General features: G+C 42.8%; 1 protein-coding gene across 5 annotated transcripts in view; it reads right to left on the bottom strand.

Moving 5' to 3' along the window:
- The window catches only part of PLA2G7 (phospholipase A2 group VII), a 31,372-nt gene extending 14,449 nt beyond the window's left edge, over positions 1-16,923 (bottom strand). For 2 of the 5 annotated variants that reach the window (XM_072143709.1, XM_072143707.1), the window contains exons 1-2: positions 1,622-1,689; positions 1,139-1,291 (exon numbers count right to left, since the gene is read on the bottom strand). In XM_072143709.1, coding sequence (XP_071999810.1) covers positions 1,139-1,291; positions 1,622-1,681 — 213 coding nt within the window. In that variant the 5' untranslated portion in view covers positions 1,682-1,689. Of the gene's footprint in view, positions 1-1,138; positions 1,292-1,621; positions 1,690-8,725; positions 8,817-8,851; positions 8,945-16,824 lie in introns of those variants that run through there. The other 3 variants (XM_072143710.1, XM_072143712.1, XM_072143708.1) reach the window with 3 other exon arrangements.
- Positions 16,924-23,218: the final 6,295 nt, after the last annotated feature.

Raw genomic sequence — 23,218 nt, 5'->3', positions numbered from 1 at the left:
TTTTTGCGACATTTTCTTGCGTTGTTTTTCCGGCTTTCAGGGTTTGCTCCAAATGATACCTCCCCTTCAATCATTGGGTCCGTGAGATTACAAGGATACCAAATTTATATAAGTTTTATTAGGTTTTTAAAAAATTAAAACCCATTATACAGAAAAAAAAAAAAAATTTCTGACGCAAACAACGTTTTCATACTTTGGGGTAGGGATCGGTGTATGGTGTAATTTTTGGCAAGTTGTGATGCATTTCGCATTTGTGGTACTGTACAACCTTGAGTTGCAAAATGACAAAAATTACGACACTTTGGCGATATTTTTCGTTATGGGGTTCACCGCCGGATATAACCATATTTATGTGTCGATAGATCAGGACTTTTGAGATGTGGCAATACCTGACATGTTTATGATCTTTATATCAGTTCTAGGAACGGGGGTGATTTAAACTTTATGGTTTTGTAACATTTTTTTTTTTTTTAGACCTCCTGGGGTTCTTGAACCCTACAGAGTCTGATTGATCCTACCATATACTGCCATACTGTAGTAAAGCAGTGCATGGCATTTTTGCACATGGTCTGTAACAGTGTGCCACCTGCACATTGTGACAGATCTACTTAAATGATAATACCTGGAGACTTGTACAAACTCCAGGCTTTCATGGTGATGGTTTGCCGCTCCCCAATGACGTCACCAGAAGTGATGATCACAGCTTTGCCGGTGGCATGTAAAATGGTTAACACCTGCTGGAAGCATTCGCTGGTGTTAATGGTGGGTGTTTGCTGCACTTGTACAGCAAACACCCGGTCTGTTTGGAGTGGGTTTAGCCCCTTATACCCTCACCATACGCCCCTTGCCCCACACAAACATACTATTATGTTGGTTTGCAGCATGGGTTAAAAAAGGGGAGACTCCTCTCCGATGTGTTTAAATTGTGTTTCCAAGTGCATCATATGAACACAGCTTTACATATCATTTTGCCTCATTTTCACTTTAGATAGTATACACAGCTTCAGATATTAAATATTTATGCCCCGACACCCAACAATTTTTGCGTGTTTCGACGAGCTGTCCTTTTCTGTGTTGGTTGTAATAAGCAATTATAAGGTTGAAATATTATATTCAAGGCATACAATGTGTCCTGTACCTTAATGGTGTGATCGCTCATGAGGTCGGTGCAGCCCACTTTATAGGGTCCTTTCCCTGGGGGTATCCCACAGAAGTGGACGCTGCTGAAACTCCCCATGGCCGCTGCTACCTTGTTCGTCACAGAGCAGGTAGATGGAGACTTCTTCTTAGTCTGGAAAATAAATATGATATGGGTGGTAAGTGTCTAGCGAGCTCTGTCATCCTTCACATATTGGTCATTTACATACATAACTGTATGCACACATCGCATATGGATAGTTAGACATTCCCTTGCATGGCCACCTATCTACCAACATGTGATCAATAAACTATGCAACACAATGTGTTTGGATGTTATTTTTAAGATTTCTTATCTTATAAAGGGGAACTGTTTGATTAGTCCAGAGTCCACGTGTTGTACCACCTACACATGGGCATTGTGGGATAAAAATGATTGTTACAGATGTAAGATAGAAATTATGTTATATGCATCATTCCTCACCCAATGCAGGATTCGCCAGGTACTAAACATGGGTCGTGAGAACCTGGTAACATGGGCCATTCCCCAACACACTGCTTAATGTATACATGTAGTGAGCAGTGCCAGCGCCCTCCTGTAATATAGCATGACAAGTTACAGTGCAAAGATACACAGCCACATCAGGACAATTCACACAACGCATGGGGGATAGAGAGCAACAGTTGGGGCCAAAAGCAGTACTTAAATGGTTAACGCATTGCAGATGTTAGCGCTGGGTGTCTGCTATTGTCCAGCATTATGTCACTAGGCTTCTTGTAGGTCATGCATTGGTGTGGGGAAAGCTGCCTTTCAAAGTAGCACTGATGCATTACTTTCCTTTTCCAGGGTGGGATAAGTTATTTGTATATTTCATTCCCAGAATCCCTAGCATGCGCTTCAGACACCTGGGAAGGTGGACTGCACAAGTAATATCCACAAGGAGTATAATACAGCAGTCACCAGCCCTGTATACGGAGGACTCGGCCCAATAGACCACCAGGACTGATGAATACTAGTGATGGGTCATTCGCGAACGAGCCGGCACAAAAATCCTATAACATTCCCTAACCTGATCTAAACTTTATCTTAACTAATGTGCACATTTTCGGAAGAGGCTACTAGGGCATGGAGTAGCCCCTCCGGGCTGTGGAAGCAAAAGTTACTCCACGTCCCAGTTGCCCCTCCTGTCCCATCGGCGTGCACAAGCTGTGTTCACGCTGCCGGTCTCTCCGGAGCTTTGTGCATGCGCAGTAGCCTATTCAGTGCCGGCACGTCACGGTATGAGCATGCGCAGAGCTCTGAAGAAGCTGGAGGCGTCTATACAGCTTATTTAGTAGTATTATTTGTTAACTGTATGACTGTATTGTTTAAAATTGTGTTATAATTCATATAAATTGTTAGCACAGGTATATTCACCTGCTGATTTCAGAATATTCAGCAAGTAAATTATTTACCAGGCAAAATTATATAATAAGCTCATAAATTCTTATACAAACAATCGCGGGAGATGAGCCGTGCTGGGAGGAAGCTCAACTGGTTTTATGAGCTAATCCTTATCACACAGATCAGGACACATCAAAGCTGGAAACTTAGAAAGCAGCCGATCAATGCAGCACTTATGCTTATGAGGAAGTTACTGTTCCACTATATAGAAGTACATGATTATAGGTCACATGCACATTTTTATATCATGTCTTAAAACACACCCAATTTTATAAATTATTTTTTTTCTTTTACAAAAATCAGCAACCGTTTTACCAGCTGCTACAACCCTCCTGTCTGCAGGTTGTAGGGCGCACATCAAACACAAGCCCACATGCCGAATCTGACCCAGCAACTCATTGTATGTGGCCCACTCAATTCCGCTTTTAGCTATGGCCCGATGCTGGAGCAGATGGGAGGGGGGTGGTGTTAGAAACTTGTCTTAAAGTGAGAAGATTAGCATAACACAAACCCCTCCTCCTCTGCTCCAACACCTCCTCTCTGACACTGCAGAGGATTACAATGGTCAGTCACTGGGACTGATATCTCGGCAACCATTGGAGCTATTAAGAAAATTCTAAGTGTCTCTGAATCTGTGAAGCATGCCCTACATTCATCAACATGTGTGAGGGGGTGAATAGTCCTCATTAAAGGCCAAGTGAACATCCCTACTACTTGTCCCCAACCAATCAGGATCTGACCTTTGTTATAAAGTGCATGAGCAAAATCAGTCATGGCTCATTCACACAAACATAATGGGGTCCGATATGCAACTGCATATCTGTCCCCATTGACGTCCATGGTGCCTGGTCACACGTTGTCTCACCAGACCGTGAATGGCGAAATATAGAACACATCCTATATTTCGCCGTGTTACAGCGCCGGCCGCTCATTTCTCTATGGAGAGACTAACCCTCCTCCTCTCCAGTGCATGGCTGTATGTTTGCCCGGGTGAACATACCTCATGTGAATGTACCCTGAGGGTGATGTCACACATGCCATTTCTGGTCCGTTTTTAGGTATGCGCTTTCAGTCCGTTTAAAAAACGCATCAGTGTTTTTTACAAATATCTTAATACATAAAGAAGCCAAACGCATGGTAAACGTTCAAAAACGGATGCGTTTTTAAAAAACGGGTGCTTTTTTAAACAGACTGAAAATGCATGCTTTAAAACGGACCAAAAACGCCATGTGTGGCATCACCCTTAGGCTGGCGCCACACGTAGCGCTTTGTCTGCGCTTGCAAACGCAAACAAAGTCGCGCCCACCGGGGCGGGCCTCGGCCTGATCGCATCGGCGTTTCTATGGCGTTTCGACTTCACCTGTGTTCACTTCAGCTTGTCTCCAATTGTGAATGTGTCTTGCTTAATGCGACTTTCAATTTTGTGAGAACCCAAGCTTTGGCTTCTACCAGACAACATCTAGCCTGACTCCTTGTTTTTGCACAAGCGTAAGCCATGACCTACATTGGACTACCTTGAAGGTTAGGTCTTATTCACATGACCTTGTGCTCGCCCACTGTCAGGTGGAGAAGGGAGGAGAAGGGAGCGCTTATCACCCCTCTCCACTGAGATAAGATTGCCTGGCTCCATCACGGTGCGGGGAGACCGTGGCAGTGTGCCACAGACTTCTATTGTGGCTTAATAACGGCCATGTGAATGGGGCCTTAGTGGTCAAGTGACAGACCTCCCAACAGCAAAGTCCACATCCCTGTACAGAGGTTAAAGGGTGAGAGGGCATTTAGACAACTCCCTTGGAAGTGACCTGAAGTCACACCAGTTAGATAACACACTGGATCTTGTACCTATTGACCCAGAAGCGGAGAGCAATGAGATCTGGAAGAACACTGGCCTCTATTTACCTTTATTCTCTTAGAATTAAAGAATAAGGATTGGATAGACATCCCCTAGACATGCTGCAGATATACCAATCCTATTCTATTTAAACCACTACATGCGTTAGAACAAACAGCAGAGATTATTAGATAAAAACTTTGTTTCATTGTTCATATCTCAGCCCTGCATGAAACAATGTAAATAAAAACTGTAACACAATATCCTCTGCCTGATCATAATCTGAGTCTTTATAGTAAAAAGGAAAGGGGTTTTCTCATGATCGGAAATGTATTACATGACATGTAGGGCTGGAGTCCTATGTGGTGGTCCTGACTGGAAACATTTCTATGGCTACTGGCAGCCAAAAGACCCTCCTGCCTTATACTGCTGATAGTTCCCTACAATGTTGACAGAGTTTGTGATCTAAACTGAGACTCCACAACAGAATTGCCATATATATTTCTAAACTACTGGATGTCTCAGGAAGGTTATGAGATATCCTCTCTAGAACTCCTCTCTTACAAAAATCACCTCACTATTTGCCTCAGATGAGTCACTTTTAGAGGTCGAAGTATAATTTCAGACACTAATATCATGGGCTGTATAGAAGCTATAACCATGGTTATGCTGTCATTTTAAAGATGATAATTGTATTTTTTTTTATATCCTATCAGGATTGTGGTCCTGGGATTAGGAATATGAGCAGCAGAAAGAGATCCAATTCCTGACTATGTCTTGAACTGCCTGTATCCCACATTGTATAGCTCACAGAACCATCTGAACACTATTTATCACCAGAATAGCACACATTGGGGCACATTAATTAGGGGTTGTGGGCCAGTTTTCAGGCGTACAAGCCCTAAAAAAGGTGCAATTACCACCATAGGCCACCTCCACGCCGAAGGGGCACTGAGGGGTGTTAAGGGGGACGCATCCAGCAGTGTAGTGGGCTGATGTGGGGCATTTCTGTCCAGCACACTGCCTATAGCCTGCCCCAATCAGGGTACAATTCTACACCAGGCCCGACCAGACATAGAAGTGTCCCGGCACTGCAGCACATTGCTACTGCCCGCTAGGATTTATCAGGAGGCCAGAGTCTCCTTATAGATCCTTTGGGGGTGCGGGCACAATCATACACGTAGCGCCAGCCTATGATAAATGTGCCCCATTATATCTATGGATGGTGTGTCTGCCACATTAACATCATTAAAGAAAAGGTGCTATCAAGAATTGTAATTATATACTTTTTTTTTTTGTTATCCGGGGTAATTCTATGTCCCTGCCCTGGTTTACCCGGCAGCTGAATGTAAACTAAATCAATGTACATGTGCTCTTCCAGAAAAAGAACATTATAGAGGACAAGCACAATCGTGTGATGTGTAAAGGGCCCTGTCTGCAGTGCATTCACCCAGAACAAAGCACATTATACCGCTGAGCAGCAGAAAAGCCACAGCCACATGGAGAGCGCAGGCCGGGCCCCACACATCAGCAGCTCTGGGCACCAGCACCTCTTGCTCTGCATTTTTGGTCCCAAGGCCAAGCTCAGTCCTGCGTTCTGACCTCCATTATTGTAATTATTTGCCATCAATAAAAAGATTATAACAGAAGACTAATTGATCCGTTAACATGTCCATTGATTTCAGTGGACCATTTACTTGCTACCATTATACGAGTGGGAAATTGGACTATTTTTTCCATCTGAAATAAGGCAAACCTAGAGGAAGTGGTGCAAACAGACATGAAAACGGATCCTTACTTCAGCTGTTATCATTGGGATGTCCGACCGCAGGTGTGAACTGGGTTTAAGGCCGGCGGCACACGTGGCGTTTTGAACCCGTCCTTGGGCCGTTTTTAAGCAATCCGTTAAAAAACGCATGCGTTAAAATGCATCCGTTTTTTACCCGTTTTAATTAAGATAATTGGTAAAACCGGTCAAAAACTGATGTGGACTGCTTAAAAACGGCCCAAAAACGTGCTCAAAACGCCACGTGTGCCGCCGGCCTAGATCTCAGTTTATACAAACATTTGTTTTAACTTTAGTATCAACTTAGACACAAAACTGCACCATCTTATGGTAAAATGTCCTACGCATGGTCCTCCAGTTTCCTCCCACACTCCAAAACATACTGGTAGGTGATTAAGTTGTGAGCCCCATGGGACAGGGACTGATTTGGAAAGCTCCGTGCAGCGCTGTGTAATCTGTGCGCTATATAAAGAATTATTATTATTACTGAGTGCAATCCTGTGCAAAGCAGACTTGTCATTAGTGTTCACAGGACTGTATCTTTTATTTCCACAAAGTCGATTATGAGTTTCTACTACGTGCAGAAGGACTAGATTGTGTGCTGCAACAATGAATCGTTATTATTGTCATGAGAGTTACCTGTTCCTTGGTGTATTGTGAGGAAATACGGTAATGCAGCACACAACAGCACGTATTCTATACTACATTACATACTATAGAAAGCACACGTTACATGGTACAACACACACACAATGGGGGTTATTTATCATAGCCCTGCTGCCGATAAGGCGCAGCCGGATTTATCAAGAGGCTCCGACCTACTGATGTAGGTGGGAGCCGGGGTCCTGCGCAGCGATTATCTCTACACCAGGCAGAGAACAAGCACACTCTCATCCGGTGCTGTGCGCCTCCATGATTCCTCCTGCGGACGCTAAATTATACTTCTCAGCGGCGCAAGAAGGGTGAGCGCTTCTGCTGCTGTAGTGAGTTACCTATCCATGTATGGAAAGGAGGACATGCCGGAATCTGCAGCCATCATGTGACGAGACAAGAGCGTCATGTGACTCCCCAGCAGGCGCCATTTACGGACGGAGCACCAGAATCTGCAATGCTGGTAGCATTGCATAACAAAACGACTCTATATACCACAAAACACACTGTATACTAGGAAATATGCAAGTCAGTTTTCCAAAGTGGGGAATAGAAAACCACACTTCAATATGCTACCTAGATAGGCAGCCCCCTCAACATCAAGCATGAGCTACAAGAAGCCTAATAACAGGATGTGGGATTAAGTCAAACCAGTATATATATATATATATATTCCAGAAGGAACAGATTCCCAGCTGCACTGTTACATGTTACACTTTATACTACAAATAGCAGATAAGGTTGTATATACTACACACTTTATAAAACACACATACATACATAACATACTATATACGCTACTACAAATTAGTGATGGAAATTACGGCTCTTTTGGCTCCTGAGCGGCTCCCTATTAAATGTATAATAGGGAGCATCAGTCCAGCCAATGCCCCCCACTCCACACCTTTTTAATCAGATTTTTTTGGGGGCGGGATTAAGAGAGCCATCAGCTCACTACAGGGAGCCGGCTTATTCCTGAAGAACACATCACTACTACAAATAATAAGCATTAGCCATATAACAAACCATATGTAATACATGCAGTAATACACCCCGTGCATATAAAACACACACCCTATACACTTCAAATGGCCATATAATGCACCACATGTAATTATCACGATTACACACTATATAGTACACAGCACATATGTATATAAATCCCTCTGTAATACACACAAAAAGCTACAAATGGTACTTTGGGGTTGCATAATACTCCTCATGTGAGGCCGCGGTCACACGTACCGCTAAGTGTCCGTCATAACGCGACGCTAGCGCACAAGGGGAGGTCCTCGGCCCGAATGCACATGCGTTTCCAGGGAAACGCATGCGATTTTTAAGCAGATCGCATGCGTTTCTCTGGAAAAGCATGTGCGTTCGGGCCGAGGACCTCCCCCTGTGCGCTAGCGTCGCGTTATGACAGACACTTAGCGGTACGTGTGACCGCGGCCTTAGTCACAGTTGATATTACACACTATATAACATCCCATATGATACACACACTATATATTATACACACAATACACTACAAATGGTACATAAGAGCCTATATAATACACACAGTACACTATACACTATAATACACATAGTAAATAACATCCTATAATACACACAGTACAGTATACACTATATAATACACATAGTACATAATATCCCCTATAGTACACAGTAAAGTACACACTATATAATACTCATGGTATATAATATCCCCTATACTACACAGTACTGTATACACTATATAATACACATAGTAAATAACATCCTATAATACACACAGTACACACTATATAATACACATGGTACATAATATCCCCCATGATAGTATACAGTACAGTATATACAGTACAGGATATACACTACACACCTCAGACACTACCTCAGAGCTCCTCCCCCGCTGCTCCCTGCACATCACTGAGGGAAGCCCTGTTTACACACAGCCGTGACGTAACAGCATTTTTCCCGCCCATTCCTGTTAGGACAGTTTCTGTCACTATACATTTACCTCACAGAGGTGACACAATGTCCGCACATAGCAGAGGCCGGGAGCTGCAGTGTCACAGCTCAGGGCGGGCTGTAGGAAGTGTGTGACAGGCTTCCTGTGTGTGCGCACTGCCAGCCCCCGGCCATTAGTGCTAACCACAAACCTCACACAGAGGCTGCAGCCTGAGGGGAGTGTGAGGGCTATAGGGACACACTGACTAATACACTATTACAGTGACTTTCTGCCCCGATGTGTAATAAAGGCTTTAAACCCCATCAAATATTAATGGCACTTGATGTTTATGTCAACATTGATTGCATTTTTGTGTGAAATTACCTGTGAACATCTTTCAAGGCAGGAATACACAATTACTGGGACAGACAGACTTGTGTGCTAAAGGAAATTTTCATGGTCGATTTCATTTAAAGGGGTTGTCCACTTTTAGCAAAAATTTGATATGGTGTGAAGAAGAGTTATACTATTTTCCTATATACTTTCTGTATCGATTCCTCACTATTTCCAAGATCTCCGCTTGCTTTCCTGCTATAAAAAGCTTTGATGTTTACTTCCAGTGGTTAGAAATCTGACCATGGTCACACTGGTGCACGGCTCGTTAGTATAACAGAGTAATCAGAGCTGTGTGATATAACGAGCTGTGCACCTGTAAACATAGAAGCTTTCTATAGCAGGAAAGCAAGCAGAGATCTCGAGAACAGTGAGGAATCGATACAGAAAGTATATTGGAAAATTGTGTAACTTTTCCATATAAATTATTTGCTGAAAGTGGACAATCCCTTTAAGTTCACATCACAAAGCCTCAAATTACATTTCTATCATGGAAATGTAACAAGAAAACTCAGTTTTGCAATAAAAGTGTAAAAAGGCTTTCCCCACAGAACAAGTTAGGCCCTGTCCACAGGTGATCAGTGATAAGACCCCCACAGGTCACAAGAAAGAGGGTCCGATGTACCTCTTTAGGACCCCTCGTCGCTCCCAGAGAAGAGCAGAGTAGACGGCCGTTCTGCTCCATTCATCTCTATGGAGCTGACAGAGATTGCTGAGACTCCCACCGAGCAGAAAAGTTAGACCCTATCCTGTGAATTAGGCCTAACTTGTTTTGTAGGAAAACCCATTCAACCAAAATTAATGAATAAAGGCGGTCCCCTACTTAAGGAGACCCACTTACAGACAACCCATAGTTACAGACGGACCCTTTTACCCACTGTGACCTCTGGTGAAGCTCTCTGGATGTTACTATAGTCCCAGGCTGCAATAATCAGCTGTAAGTTGTCTGTAATGAAGCTTTATTGATAATCCTTGCTCCCATTACAGCAATTGTAACTAGGGGTCATCTGTAAGTCGGGTTTTCTTAAGTAGGGGACTGCCTGTATAACAAATTGATAAAGTTAGTACAATGTGGTATGTACTAAATATTTTTTTGGACTGCCAAGAGCAAGGCGAATTAGATTTTTCCACTGTCACCAGCATTACTTATCATGAAGCATAGATGACCAAATCTGAAGCCCTGAAATAATCACCCTTAACCCTTAACGCTCTGCGCCGTAGCTCTACGGCGCAGAGGTATAAGGGATGTATGAAGAGGGCTCACGGGCTGAGTCCTCTTCATACAAAGGTGGGGGTTTTTGCATATTGCACAAAACCCCCACCGCTAATAACCGCGGTCGGTGCTTGCACCGATCGCGGCTATTAACCCCCTCGTTGCCGCCGGCAAAGTCGCCGGCGGCATTTAAAAGACGGCGGCGCGCGGGCGCCGCCATCTTTTTTTCGATCGCCGCGCCCCCGAACGTCATCGGGGGGCGGCGATCGGTTGCCATGGTAGCCTCGGGTCTTCGTTTGACCCGAGACTATCTGGCATCTGCAGATTTGTTACAATGAGCCAGTGGCTCATTGTAACGAATGTGCTGCAAAAATGCCATATATTGCAATACAGAAGTTTTGCAGTATATGGTAGCAGCGATCTGACCATCTAGGGCAGTGATGGCAAACCTTTTAGAGACTGAGTGCCCAAACTACAACCAAAATCGACTTATTTACCATGAACGAGCCGCCGGTGTTTCGCGTTAAATTAACGCAAAACACCGGCGGCTCGTTCCCGATCGCAGGCGTTTCCATAGAAACGCCGATGCGATCGGGCCGAGGCCCGCCCCGGTGGGCGCGACTTTGTCTGCGTTTGCGTTTGCAAGCGCAGACAAAGCGCCCTGTGTGGCGCCGGCCTAAGGCTACCAATACAGTTGAAAGAAAGAGGGCAGATAGATTCTCTCCAGGGTCTCTCAGTACAGGTAGAATGTTGGGTCCAGCGGGATGACCTACAAAGATATTGGAGTTCCAAACAGCCAATGAAGTGTCACTTTAAAATAGCACTGAATGCAGCATCTGTTAAGTTGCCTGGGACTGCAGGAAGATTTGGTGGATTCGGTCCTGTTTGGTAAACTCTGTCCTGTGGTGATGGCCTGAGTGCCCACAGAAAGGGCTCTGAGTGCCACCTCTGGCACCCGTGCCATAGGTTCGCCACCACTGATCTAGGGTTAATGTATTAAAATTTTTTTGTATTAAATAATATTAAAAATTCAAATCACCCCCCTTTCCCTAGAACTGATATAAAACATAATAAACAGTAAAAATCACAAACATATTAGGTATCGCCGCGTCCCAAAATGTCCGATCTATCAAAATATAAAAACAGTTACGGGCGGCGGTTACCTTTTTACATAACATAAAAAATGAAATAAAAAATGATCAAAATGTCGCACAGACCTCAAAATGGTAGCAATGAAAACGTTGCCTCATTTCGCAAAAAATGACCCCTAACACATCTCCGTGCACCAAAGTATGAAAAAGTTATTAGCGTCAGAAGATGGCAAATGTATTAAAACACAATAAAACCTATATAAATTTGGTATCACCGCGATCGCACCGAACCAAAGAATAAAGTAGGCGTGTTATTTGGAGCGAAGAGTGAAATTCGTAAAAACTGAGCCCACAAGAACGTGACGCACGTGCGTTTTTTTTTTCAATTTTTCCACATTTGGAATTTTTTTTCAGCTTCGCAGTACACGGCATGTTAAAATAAATAACATTACAGGAAAGTAAAATTTGTTACGCACAAAATAAGCCCTCACACAGGTCTGTACACGTAAAAATGAAAAAGTTATGGATTTTTGAAGTTGGAGAGCGAGAAATGAGCCGAAAAACCCTGCGTCCTTAAGGGGTTAAAGGGGTATTCCAGTTATAGCAAATTAATCTTATTGTTTATATAATAAAAAGTTCTACAATTTTCCAATATACTTTCTGTATCAATTCCCCACGATTTTCTAAATCTCTGCTTGCTGTCCTGCTATAGAAAGCATCTATGTTTACTTCCAGTGGATAGAAATCTGTCCCCGGTCACACAGGTGCGCGGCTCGTTCGTTATAATACACAGAGCAGATTACTCTCTATGATTCTAACGAGCCGTGCACCTGGGTAACTATGGTCAGATATATGTCTACTAGGAGTAAACATAGACGCTTTCCATACAATGACAGCAAGCAGAGATCTAGAAAACTGTGAAGAATTGATACAGAAAGTATATCAGAAAATTGTATAACTTTTTATAATACAAACAATAATGTTAATTTGCTGTAATGGGAACACCCCTTTAAAGGGATATTCCCAAAAAGACAAGATTCTTAAATATACTCATGGATAACAAAATAACACATTCTCTAGTTCACTATTATTATTATAACAAAAATGCAGCATTTCTCAGATATAATTCCAACCTGTCTCTATCACTTGTGGTGTTTACAGTTTTGGTTGTCCCTGGATACGACCATAAACTCCTGTCTATGATCAGCAGATTCCTCTGGCATGAATAGCTTCTCCTGTACTGCAGGGGGAGGGACAGGAGGCAGAGAGCACTACAGACACAGGCACTTCCTGTCCAGCAGCAGCTCTACAGACAAGGTAAGCTCTGGATCCGAGGGGAGGGGTGGGGGGTTCACAGTGCTGACTGTGTGTTTTATATGTGAGGTAGCAGAGCTGAGTATGTGAGATTGTGTGTTATATCTCATGACTCTGATCTGTCTCATCTCTCTTTCTATGTGTCAGATACTAGTGAATGTTCAGAAGCTGAATAAAAGTGTAGATAAACCCTGTACCCTGATAATCTAAGCACATTGTCAGCACACAGCATGTCACAGCACTAGAGGGATCATGAAGTGTCTGCCTAGAGAGTCGCCGCTCACACTCTGGAATCTTACACGGACCATCATTAAACATAACTAGGGGATTCAGATTTGAGAACTTTCTTTCATAGGCAAACCCCTTTAAATTATTATCCCCTTTATGCCAGCTCCACGCCAAGAGGGAGTGAAGGGGCACAGCCGGTGGAAGAGTGGGCTGACATGGGGCAGGGATGCATGGCACTACCATGGTATGGTTTTTTTGCGAAAACGACATCAGTTAGTAGTGACGTAGTACTGGCCGGCGGTGCAGCCACCTGCCGGATACATCAGGCGGACTAAGATAAGACTGTCGGTTTCCAGTTTAGACCTACTTTAAAGTGGTCTAAACTCTGCAACACAATTTTTGGCGCAGGGACCATTAAAATAGACCACGCCCCATTTTACACCAGACCACGCCCACTTTTCAGAAGGCCACGCCCCCTCAGTCGGACAAGTCGGAAAATGGCTAAAAACTGGTCTCAAAAGCCTTGATAACTGTGGTGTAAGGCTTTTCACACTGTTTTTTGGTGCAAAACCACCAGAATTGTGGCGCAAGGGCGTTAATACATGCTCCCCAATGTGGTAGAACAATAAAAACAGGAGGAATAAAGGCGTGTTTCCAAGAGTCGGGCCTGGCCCTAAATACTAAATAGTCACAACATCTACAAATATGACACGCAACAATACACTTCTCAATACCAAGGTAAGGTTCCACACCAAAAGGAACAGATACAGACCACAGACCACGCGTGTTTTGCACCTCTGGCTTTATCACTGTATTATTGTTATATATCCTATTTTTATATGTTGTGACTATTCTATTTAGGGGCAGACTCTCCTCTTTGGGAGACACATTTATTCCTCCTGTTTTTATTGTTCCCCCATATGTCTTACTAAATTTGACTTGAAATCTTTTCTTGTAATTATAAAAATCATAAAGCGTACGTGATATTTCAGTATTTTTTTCCTCTTATAAGTCTTTATTTCACAGTGCTGTAAGGAGAAATGTGTTTACAGGCAGTCCCCGGATTACATACAAGATAAGTTCCATAGGTTTGTTCTTAAGTTGAAACTGTTTTTTTTTTTTGCCCCAGTGACAATTGGAGTTTCAACATTTTTTGCTGTAATGGGACCAAGGATTATCAATAAAGCTTCATTACAGACACCTTACAGCTGATCATTGCAGCCTGGGACTATAGTAACATCCAGAGACCTCACCAGAGGTCAGAGTGTACAGGGAGGTCCGTCTGTAACTAGGGGTTGTCTGTAAGTCGGGTGTCCTTAAGTAGGGGACCACCTGTATTTACCAAAGGCTATTTATCTTCTTCCACCCTGAATAGGTGTGTCAGTTCTTAATATAGCATATACTAGTGGTGGCGAACCTATGGCACTGGTGCCAGAGGTGGCACTCAGAGCCCTTTCCGTGGGCACCCGGGCCATGGCCCCAGCCCACCAGACAGGACTCAAAAAATCTTCCTGCAGTTCCAAGCAACTTAAAAGATGCTGCTTTCAGTCATATTTTGATACTTGCTTTGCTACTTGGGACTGTAGGAAGAGGGAGAATGAGTAGACAGGGCTGAATTATCTTTGGAGGACCTCCTGCTGGCCCCACGATTTTCTCTGTGTACAGAGGGACACTGGAAAGACGCTAAAATGATGGAAATTTTCCATCTTTCTACTGTGTTGCTGTCCTCAGGAGGCCAATATGATTGAAAGTTGTTGAACAGGGAGCAATAAGTTACTGCTTTAATTTTTAGTTGGCACCTCGCGATAAATAAGGGGGGTTTTGGGTTGCAGTTTGGGCACTCGGCCGCTAAAAGGTTCGCCATCACTGGCATATACCTTTTCAATGAGCAAGAAACCCCCCCCCCACCCCTTACGTCATCACTTCTAAGTCATCGCCCAACCCTAATATCTGCAGACAGTTTCACTTTCTGTCAATCCACTTACATATCCCACTGGATGGATTATGTAATATTGCATATACATCACAGAGACTATGACACATGGAAAAAGACGACGGCTTATCAGCGTCACTACACATCAGTCATCCCAGAGATCTTCCGTCATCACATCTTATGTCGTTATGGAAACATTCAAAGGAAATCTACCATTTGATTTCATGCATTGTGAACCAAACATACCACGAGATTGCTGTACCTACACTGTTGCAGAAACATATCTTGTTTAATCCCTGATCCGAGGGTTTTTGCTAAAAAAACTATTTTAAAATTATGATAATGAGGCTCTGCTGTTTTAAGTTCCCATAGATTTCAATTTGCGGCTCGAGACACAAACTGGACTAGGACCTGTTGTGAGCTTTCTACAGCCTTCACACGGATTAATCATGTGCATGGGTCCATTGAAATTAGTTGAAATGCAGTGGTCCATCCGCAAAAAAACATAGAATACGGACATTTAACAACATTTGAATACCAAGTGTGTTATTCTTTACTACACACATTGATCACAATACCAGACTACTATTTGAAGTGCTGAGTTTGACAGGGGGGGGGGCTTTATATAGGAAAGCCTCTCTTCTAGGAGATGCCTGTAAATAATCACTTTCCCACTGCTGAGATTTGTCATTCTTTAACCATCTGCACTTGCATCCAGACTCCTACTAATCAAACATTGATGGCGTATCCTTAGAAGAACCCTTGAAGACCTGAAGATTCTGAATAAGAAGCTAGAAGCTGGGAATGAGCTGAGCTCCCTCTTTGGCGATAATGATGAGGTGCTAGAGATCTAATTTGTAACAAGTCTGATTTACAGTATTGCCATAAAAGACACATTATAGAACAATAAGCTATCAATGTCAGAAGGTGTCAGCACTATGGATCGCAACGCAGCAGCGCTGGGAACGTAAAATGTTTCCCTTTGACTAACTTCTCCTAAGAAATGTAAAAGTTTTGTCTGATAGTTTGGAGCGCACATCTATGCTTGGATACACTGGATGGAGTTAGAAGCAGAAGACATTGGGGCACATTTACTAAGGGTTCCGAAGCGCGTTTTTCCGCCGGGTTTTCCAAATTTTACCGCTTTGCGCCGAATTGCCCCGGGTTTTTGGCGCACACGATCAGATTGTGTCACATCGGCGATGACTTGCATGCGGTGAAAAACGGGGGGCGTGGCCATTGGAAAACCCGACGGATTTGGAAAAATTGCGCTATTTAAAAAAAAAAAAGTGTCGCTTGACACACACTTACATGCACCAGTAAGAGAATGGTGAACTCTGGCGGACCTCGGCGCAGCAGCAACACCTAGAGGATAACGGGCGGACGGCCTTAGTGAATCGCCGGAAGACCCAAATCCTTGTCGGAGAACGCACCGCTGGATCGCCACAGGACCGGGTAAGTAAATGAGCCCCATTGTATTGTCGATGTACAGCTGATTCCTTGATACAATGTATTGAGCATTCTGCGTCCAGAGTTTCTGGCGGCTACTATAAACTTATCGAGTGGGGTCCAGGTTTTGGACCCCCTCTAGTTCCATATGATTGGTCCTTTGCTGCTGATTTGTCATGTGTATGAGAAATACATGAGAATCTCTAAACCTGAACACAGATTATCTACAAGCCGCTGCAGACTGAGGTTGTAGCCCCACAACGGCAGAACAGCCACAGCGTCAATACCATTGCCTTGGGGGTCGGCATTCACACAGTACTGTCACGACTATTGTAGCTATGAACTATAGTCCTGTACTTACATAACTAGAACTCAAAGTGTTTCTTTACATTCCTAGAAAGTATATTTGGCAGCGACTCACCTCTCAGCGGCGGCTGTGATCCTGGCCGGGCTCTGTCACTGCAGCGGCGGGGGCTGCATTGTGTTGTATGCCTCCAGCTGACTCAGGCCGGGCTTGTACTGTGTGTTAAAGGGGAGGTTACAGCTTCTTTCCTCCCTTTTTTCTGATGCTGGGAGGAGGGACTGAAGTCTTTTCTTCCTTGACATTCATTCCAGATGAGTCTGTACATTACTGGGGTAAAAGTCATGTCAGTAGTCTCTACATACACCTACGCTCGTGGAGTTTGCTACTAGTTACTATTGTGTTACTAAGGATTCTTTTACTTGTAGTGATTGATCATCATCAGGACTTCTTGTCTGTATTATTAAAGCCTGTGCTCCCCCATTCTCCTATGTAGCACAATTAGTAAATTTACCTATGTAGTACATGGTCAAATCATTATGTTTATGAGTACGTTTGTCTATCTCTATCAGAGTTATAGAGGTAAATAGTTCGGCAGGGCATATATTGCTACCGTCTACTATGTTCATTTAGGATACAACAGACCCCCGTTCTTGTGACCTATTAGATCAGGAAAACTTGATTTTTGCAAAGTCAGACACAACGGGGAGGGGCTAAGCAAATGCAAAATACGTGTTGATTGTTTTCGATCACACGCATTTCAGTGGAAACACAAATGTGATCAGGCCGAGCCCCTCCCAGTTGATTTTGACTTGTGTTTCAAAACACACCGTGTGCACACAGCCCAAGGGTGATGCCACACATGGCGTTTTGGTCCGTTTTTAAGCATGTATTTTCAGTCCATTTAAAAATGCATCCGTTTTTGACCGTTTCCATGCGTTTCGCTGCTTAGAACCTGTTTATCTATTAAGATAATTGGGAAAAATGGTGAAAAACGGAAGCGCTTTAAAAACGCACGCATTTTTAAACAGACTGAAAACGCATGCTTAAAAACAGACCAAAAACGCCATGTGTGGCATCACCGGAAGGCTAAATCATCACGCGTCAAACATTAATCAGTTATTTTATGCGTAGCTTGTAGATTTAGGCTGAATCCTTTTAAATAAACATTTTTTCTATTATGACTAATTTCCCTTTAGAAATATATTTAAGGAAGTCTGATATCTGGAAGAGAAAAGTAGTTCTAATACAGATTGGTACAAACCCTGCAATTGTTTATATTGATTACGTTAATTGCACTACAGTCACTCACGTAGTATTAAAATGAATATTCTAGGAATATGGAAAATCCCTGGGGGGGGGGGGATCAGGGCAAGCCCCTCCCCATTCCAATTAAAGCGTGTTTCCAAACGCAATCTGACTGAAACATGTGAACGCAGACTCAGGCCTTGTTCACAAGCAGTGCTGTGAAAACACATTGTAAATGCAAATCACATCTGTTTACTGTATGTTAACTTTCTGTTTACATCTTGTTAATGCAATGTTAACACATTGTAAATGCAACTGTGAAGACGGCCTCATGTCATGGAGAAGGGGAACCTGTGATGCCCAAGAGAGATAAGGCAGTGCTGTAGAATATTAGCAGTCACACAAAATATTCACACTTTGGGCACAATTTGGTCATTTTCACTTAGGGGTGTAGTCACTTTTGTTACTAGTGGTTCAGACATTAATGATCGTGTGATGAGTTATTTTAAGGACACACCAATACAAGCTGTGCACTGACTACTTTGTATCATAGTATCATATCTGCCCAGAAGAAGGGGAGGGGGGGGGGGTCACATGAACTGTTTCATCCAGTAAAAGGCCTCATTGGACCACCAGACATAACTCTCATTTTCCACCAGACATAACCCTCTCACTTCCTCATTGGCTGAAATCCTGTGATTCAGATGCAAAAAAAGTACTGGAGTGATGTCCATGTTTCCCAATTTCCCTATAAATCCCTCTAAGTCATTGGGAGTGGATCAGCCATAGAGTAGCCTGGCTGCTACACAGTGTACAGAGATGTCGCTCAATCTAAAACTCACAGAAAACTTCAAGCAATAAAACGATAGTTGCTTAAAACCACCACTAGAGGGAGCTCATGGGATTACTGCAGACTGTTTCAATACTAAGTTCAGTGTGTTTGTGCAGAGGTTTGGAGCTCTGTGTCGGAAGGAACTGAACATAGATAGATGGATAGATAGATAGATAGATAGATAGGAGATAGATGGATAGATAGATAGATAGATAGGAGATAGATGGATAGATAGATAGGAGATAGATAGATAGATAGATAGGGGATAGATAGATAGATAGGAGATAGATGGATAGATAGATAGATAGATAGATAGATAGGAGATAGATAGATGGATAGATAGATGCTGCTGCGCTGATGTCTGCCGAGGCCCACTGGAGTGCACGAGCCTATTCCTGGTGAAGGTAAGCGCGTGTCCAGCGACACTTTTTTTAAAAAAAAGCGTTGTTTTTTCCGAATTTGTCGGGTTTTTGTTCACCCACGCCCCCCAAATTTCCATCGCGACACTATGCCGATCTTGCATCTTCATAATCATTTATGACCTATCCATAGTATATAATAGTATAGGGATGGATGCCGCAGTAACGATAACTAAAGCTCAGCTAGAGCATAATATCCTCCAGTGCTCGACATTCTACACTCACTCACACTATGATTCAGCTTCTCTCGTTATGATCCGTTTAGACTATGTATACTCCTGAGTCACAGGACGTATATACAGAGAAGCCTTGGTCATGTGACCACAGAGCTCGTATATTCCATAGCCGTATGATCTTCTCATACCCACATTGTGGAAGCAGAAGTGCAGATGATACAAAAGATGTAACATGTGCTCGTAAAAGGTTATCATAAAAAGATAGAAGTTACTTTGGGGGAGATTTTATAGACTGAAACAAAGCCTGCAGTTACTTTGTAAAGCAAAGCAATGTAATAATGATAATTATTAAGCATTGATAAATTCACCCAACCACTCAAAATATTATTGTGGATTGTAAACATCTGCTTTGTGGCAGTATGTCATACTACAGTGACAAACATATGTCACAGCACAGGGATGTCACAGTACAGGGATAATACACACAGTGATGTCACAGCACAGGGATAATATACACAGTGATGTCACAGTACATGGATAATACACACAGTGATGTCACAGTACAGGGATAATACACACAGTGATGTCACAGTACAGAGATAATACACACAGTGATGTCACAGTACAGGGATAATACACACAGTGATGTCACAGCACAGGGATAATATACACAGTGATGTCACAGTACATGGATAATACACACAGTGATGTCACAGTACAGGGATAATACACACAGTGATGTCACAGTGCAGGGATAATACACACAGTGATGTCACAGTACAAGGAAATACACAGTGATGTCACAGTACAGGGATAATACACACAGTAATGTCACAGTACAGGGATAATATACACAGTGACGTCACAGTACATGGATAATACACAAAGTGATGTCACAGTACAGGGATAATACACACAGTGATGTCACAGCACAGGGATAATATACACAGTGATGTCACAGTACAGGGATAATACACACAGTGATGTCACAGTACATGGATAATACACACAGTGATGTCACAGTACAGGGATAATACACACAGTGATGTCACAGTACAGAGATAATACACACAGTGATGTCACAGTACAGGGATAATACACACAGTGATGTCACAGCACAGGGATAATATACACAGTGATGTCACAGTACATGGATAATACACACAGTGATGTCACAGTACAGGGATAATACACACAGTGATGTCACAGTGCAGGGATAATACACACAGTGATGTCACAGTACAAGGAAATACACAGTGATGTCACAGTACAGGGATAATACACACAGTAATGTCACAGTACAGGGATAATATACACAGTGACGTCACAGTACATGGATAATACACAAAGTGATGTCACAGTACAGGGATAATACACACAGTGATGTCACAGTACATGGATAATACACACAGTGATGTCACAGTACAGGGATAATACACACAGTGATGTCACAGTACAGAGATAATACACACAGTGATGTCACAGTACAGGGATAATACACACAGTGATGTCACAGCACAGGGATAATATACACAGTGATGTCACAGTACATGGATAATACACACAGTGATGTCACAGTACAGGGATAATACACACAGTGATGTCACAGTGCAGGGATAATACACACAGTGATGTCACAGTACAAGGAAATACACAGTGATGTCACAGTACAGGGATAATACACACAGTAATGTCACAGTACAGGGATAATATACACAGTGACGTCACAGTACATGGATAATACACAAAGTGATGTCACAGTACAGGGATAATACACACAGTGATGTCACAGCACAGGGATAATATACACAGTGATGTCACAGTACAGGGATAATACACACAGTGATGTCACAGTACAGGGATAATACACACAGTGATGTCACAGTACAGGGATAATACACACAGTGATGTCACAGTACAGGGATAATTCACACAGTGATGTCTCAGTACAGGGATAATACACACAGTGATGTCACAGTACAGGGATAATACACACAGTGATGTCACAGTGCAGAGATAATACACCCAGTGATGTCACAGTACAGGGATAATACACACAGTGATGTCACAGTACAGGGATAATACACACAGTGATGTTACAGTACAGAGATAATACACACAGTGATGTCACAGTACAGGGATAATACACACAGTGATGTCACAGTACAGTGATAATACACACAGTGATGTCACAGTACAGGGATAATACACACAGTGATGTCACAGTACAGAGATAATACACCCAGTGATGTCACAGTTCAGGAATAATACATCCAGTGATGTCACAGTACAGAGATAATACACACAGTTATGTCACAGTACAGGGATAATACACACAGTGATGTCACAGTACAGGGATAATACACACAGTGATGTCACAGTACAGGGATAATTCACACAGTGATGTCTCAGTACAGGGATAATACACACAGTGATGTCACAGTACAGGGATAATACACACAGTGATGTCACAGTACAGAGATAATACACCCAGTGATGTCACAGTACAGGGATAATACACACAGTGATGTCACAGTACAGGGATAATACACACAGTGATGTTACAGTACAGAGATAATACACACAGTGATGTCACAGTACAGGGATAATACACACAGTGATGTCACAGTACAGTGATAATACACACAGTGATGTCACAGTACAGGGATAATACACACAGTGATATCACAGTACAGAGATAATACACCCAGTGATGTCACAGTACAGGAATAATACATCCAGTGATGTCACAGTACAGAGATAATACACACAGTTATGTCACAGTACAGGGATACTACACACAGTTATGTCACAGTACAGGGATAATACACACAGTGATGTCACAGTACAGGGATTATACACACAGTGATGTCACAGTATACGATAATACACACAGTGATGTCACAGTATAGGATAACAGCACAGGGATAATACATATGGTATGGTATCATATTTTTCTATACAATCATGTGTATATTGAGTACACTTCCTCACATATACTGAACCTCACAAGTGTTTATACAACTGATGTTCAAGCAAAGTTTATGCGTAGTGGTAGACAAATGCCACTAAAGTTATCACACACAAGCATCTGCCTGACCACAACCTTAACAGTGAACTTCCCCTTTAACCTGTTGAAATAACACTACCGTATATACTATAGGGATGCTGAAGTCAGTCCAGGTCACTGTTATTGGACAGGATACTTGAAAAGCAGAAATATTTTGCAAAACGCCAATGAAGATCTACAAGCCACAGTGGTAAAAGTAACTAAAATTGGGTGTTTCTTGTTTTTCCCCGCTGTGTTTTACCTGCAGGTTTCTGTACAAACTCTAACATGCATTAGTAAATGACGTCGGCTCCCTGCTCCACCATTAGGCCACTGCGCCTGCTGCTTGTGGCTGAGCAGCAGTGAAAGAAGCTGCTGCGGGGGGAACGAGGAAACATTGTATATAACTACTGTATACATTTTACAGCAAAAAGAACAGGGGAGAGGATGGTACCAAGGTCCCTACAATGGAGATTGTAATGACAGAAAGAGAGGGGCACAGACCTGAACAAAAAAGCAGATATAAGTGAGGTTTTTTATTGAATTATCCTTTGTAAGCAGTCTACAGGCTTTTGGCGGGGGGCATTTAAATTTTCAGACCAAGTCCTGTTCCTCTTTCTGCTTTCAGAAGAGTTGGAGGGGTGCAGTAAACCCTGCCTCTGTTTCCCCTATACCTCCATCACCTCTATGGGGGTCATTTACTAAGGACCCTATTCGCGTTTTCAGACGTGTTACCCGAATATTTCCGATTTGCGCCGATTTTCCTGAATTTCCCTGGATTGTTGCACAT

The sequence above is a fragment of the Engystomops pustulosus genome, chromosome 3 (assembly GCF_040894005.1).
Source record: "Engystomops pustulosus chromosome 3, aEngPut4.maternal, whole genome shotgun sequence".
Lineage (NCBI taxonomy): Eukaryota > Metazoa > Chordata > Amphibia > Anura > Leptodactylidae > Engystomops > Engystomops pustulosus.
This window is presented reverse-complemented; position numbering and strand designations above follow the sequence as displayed.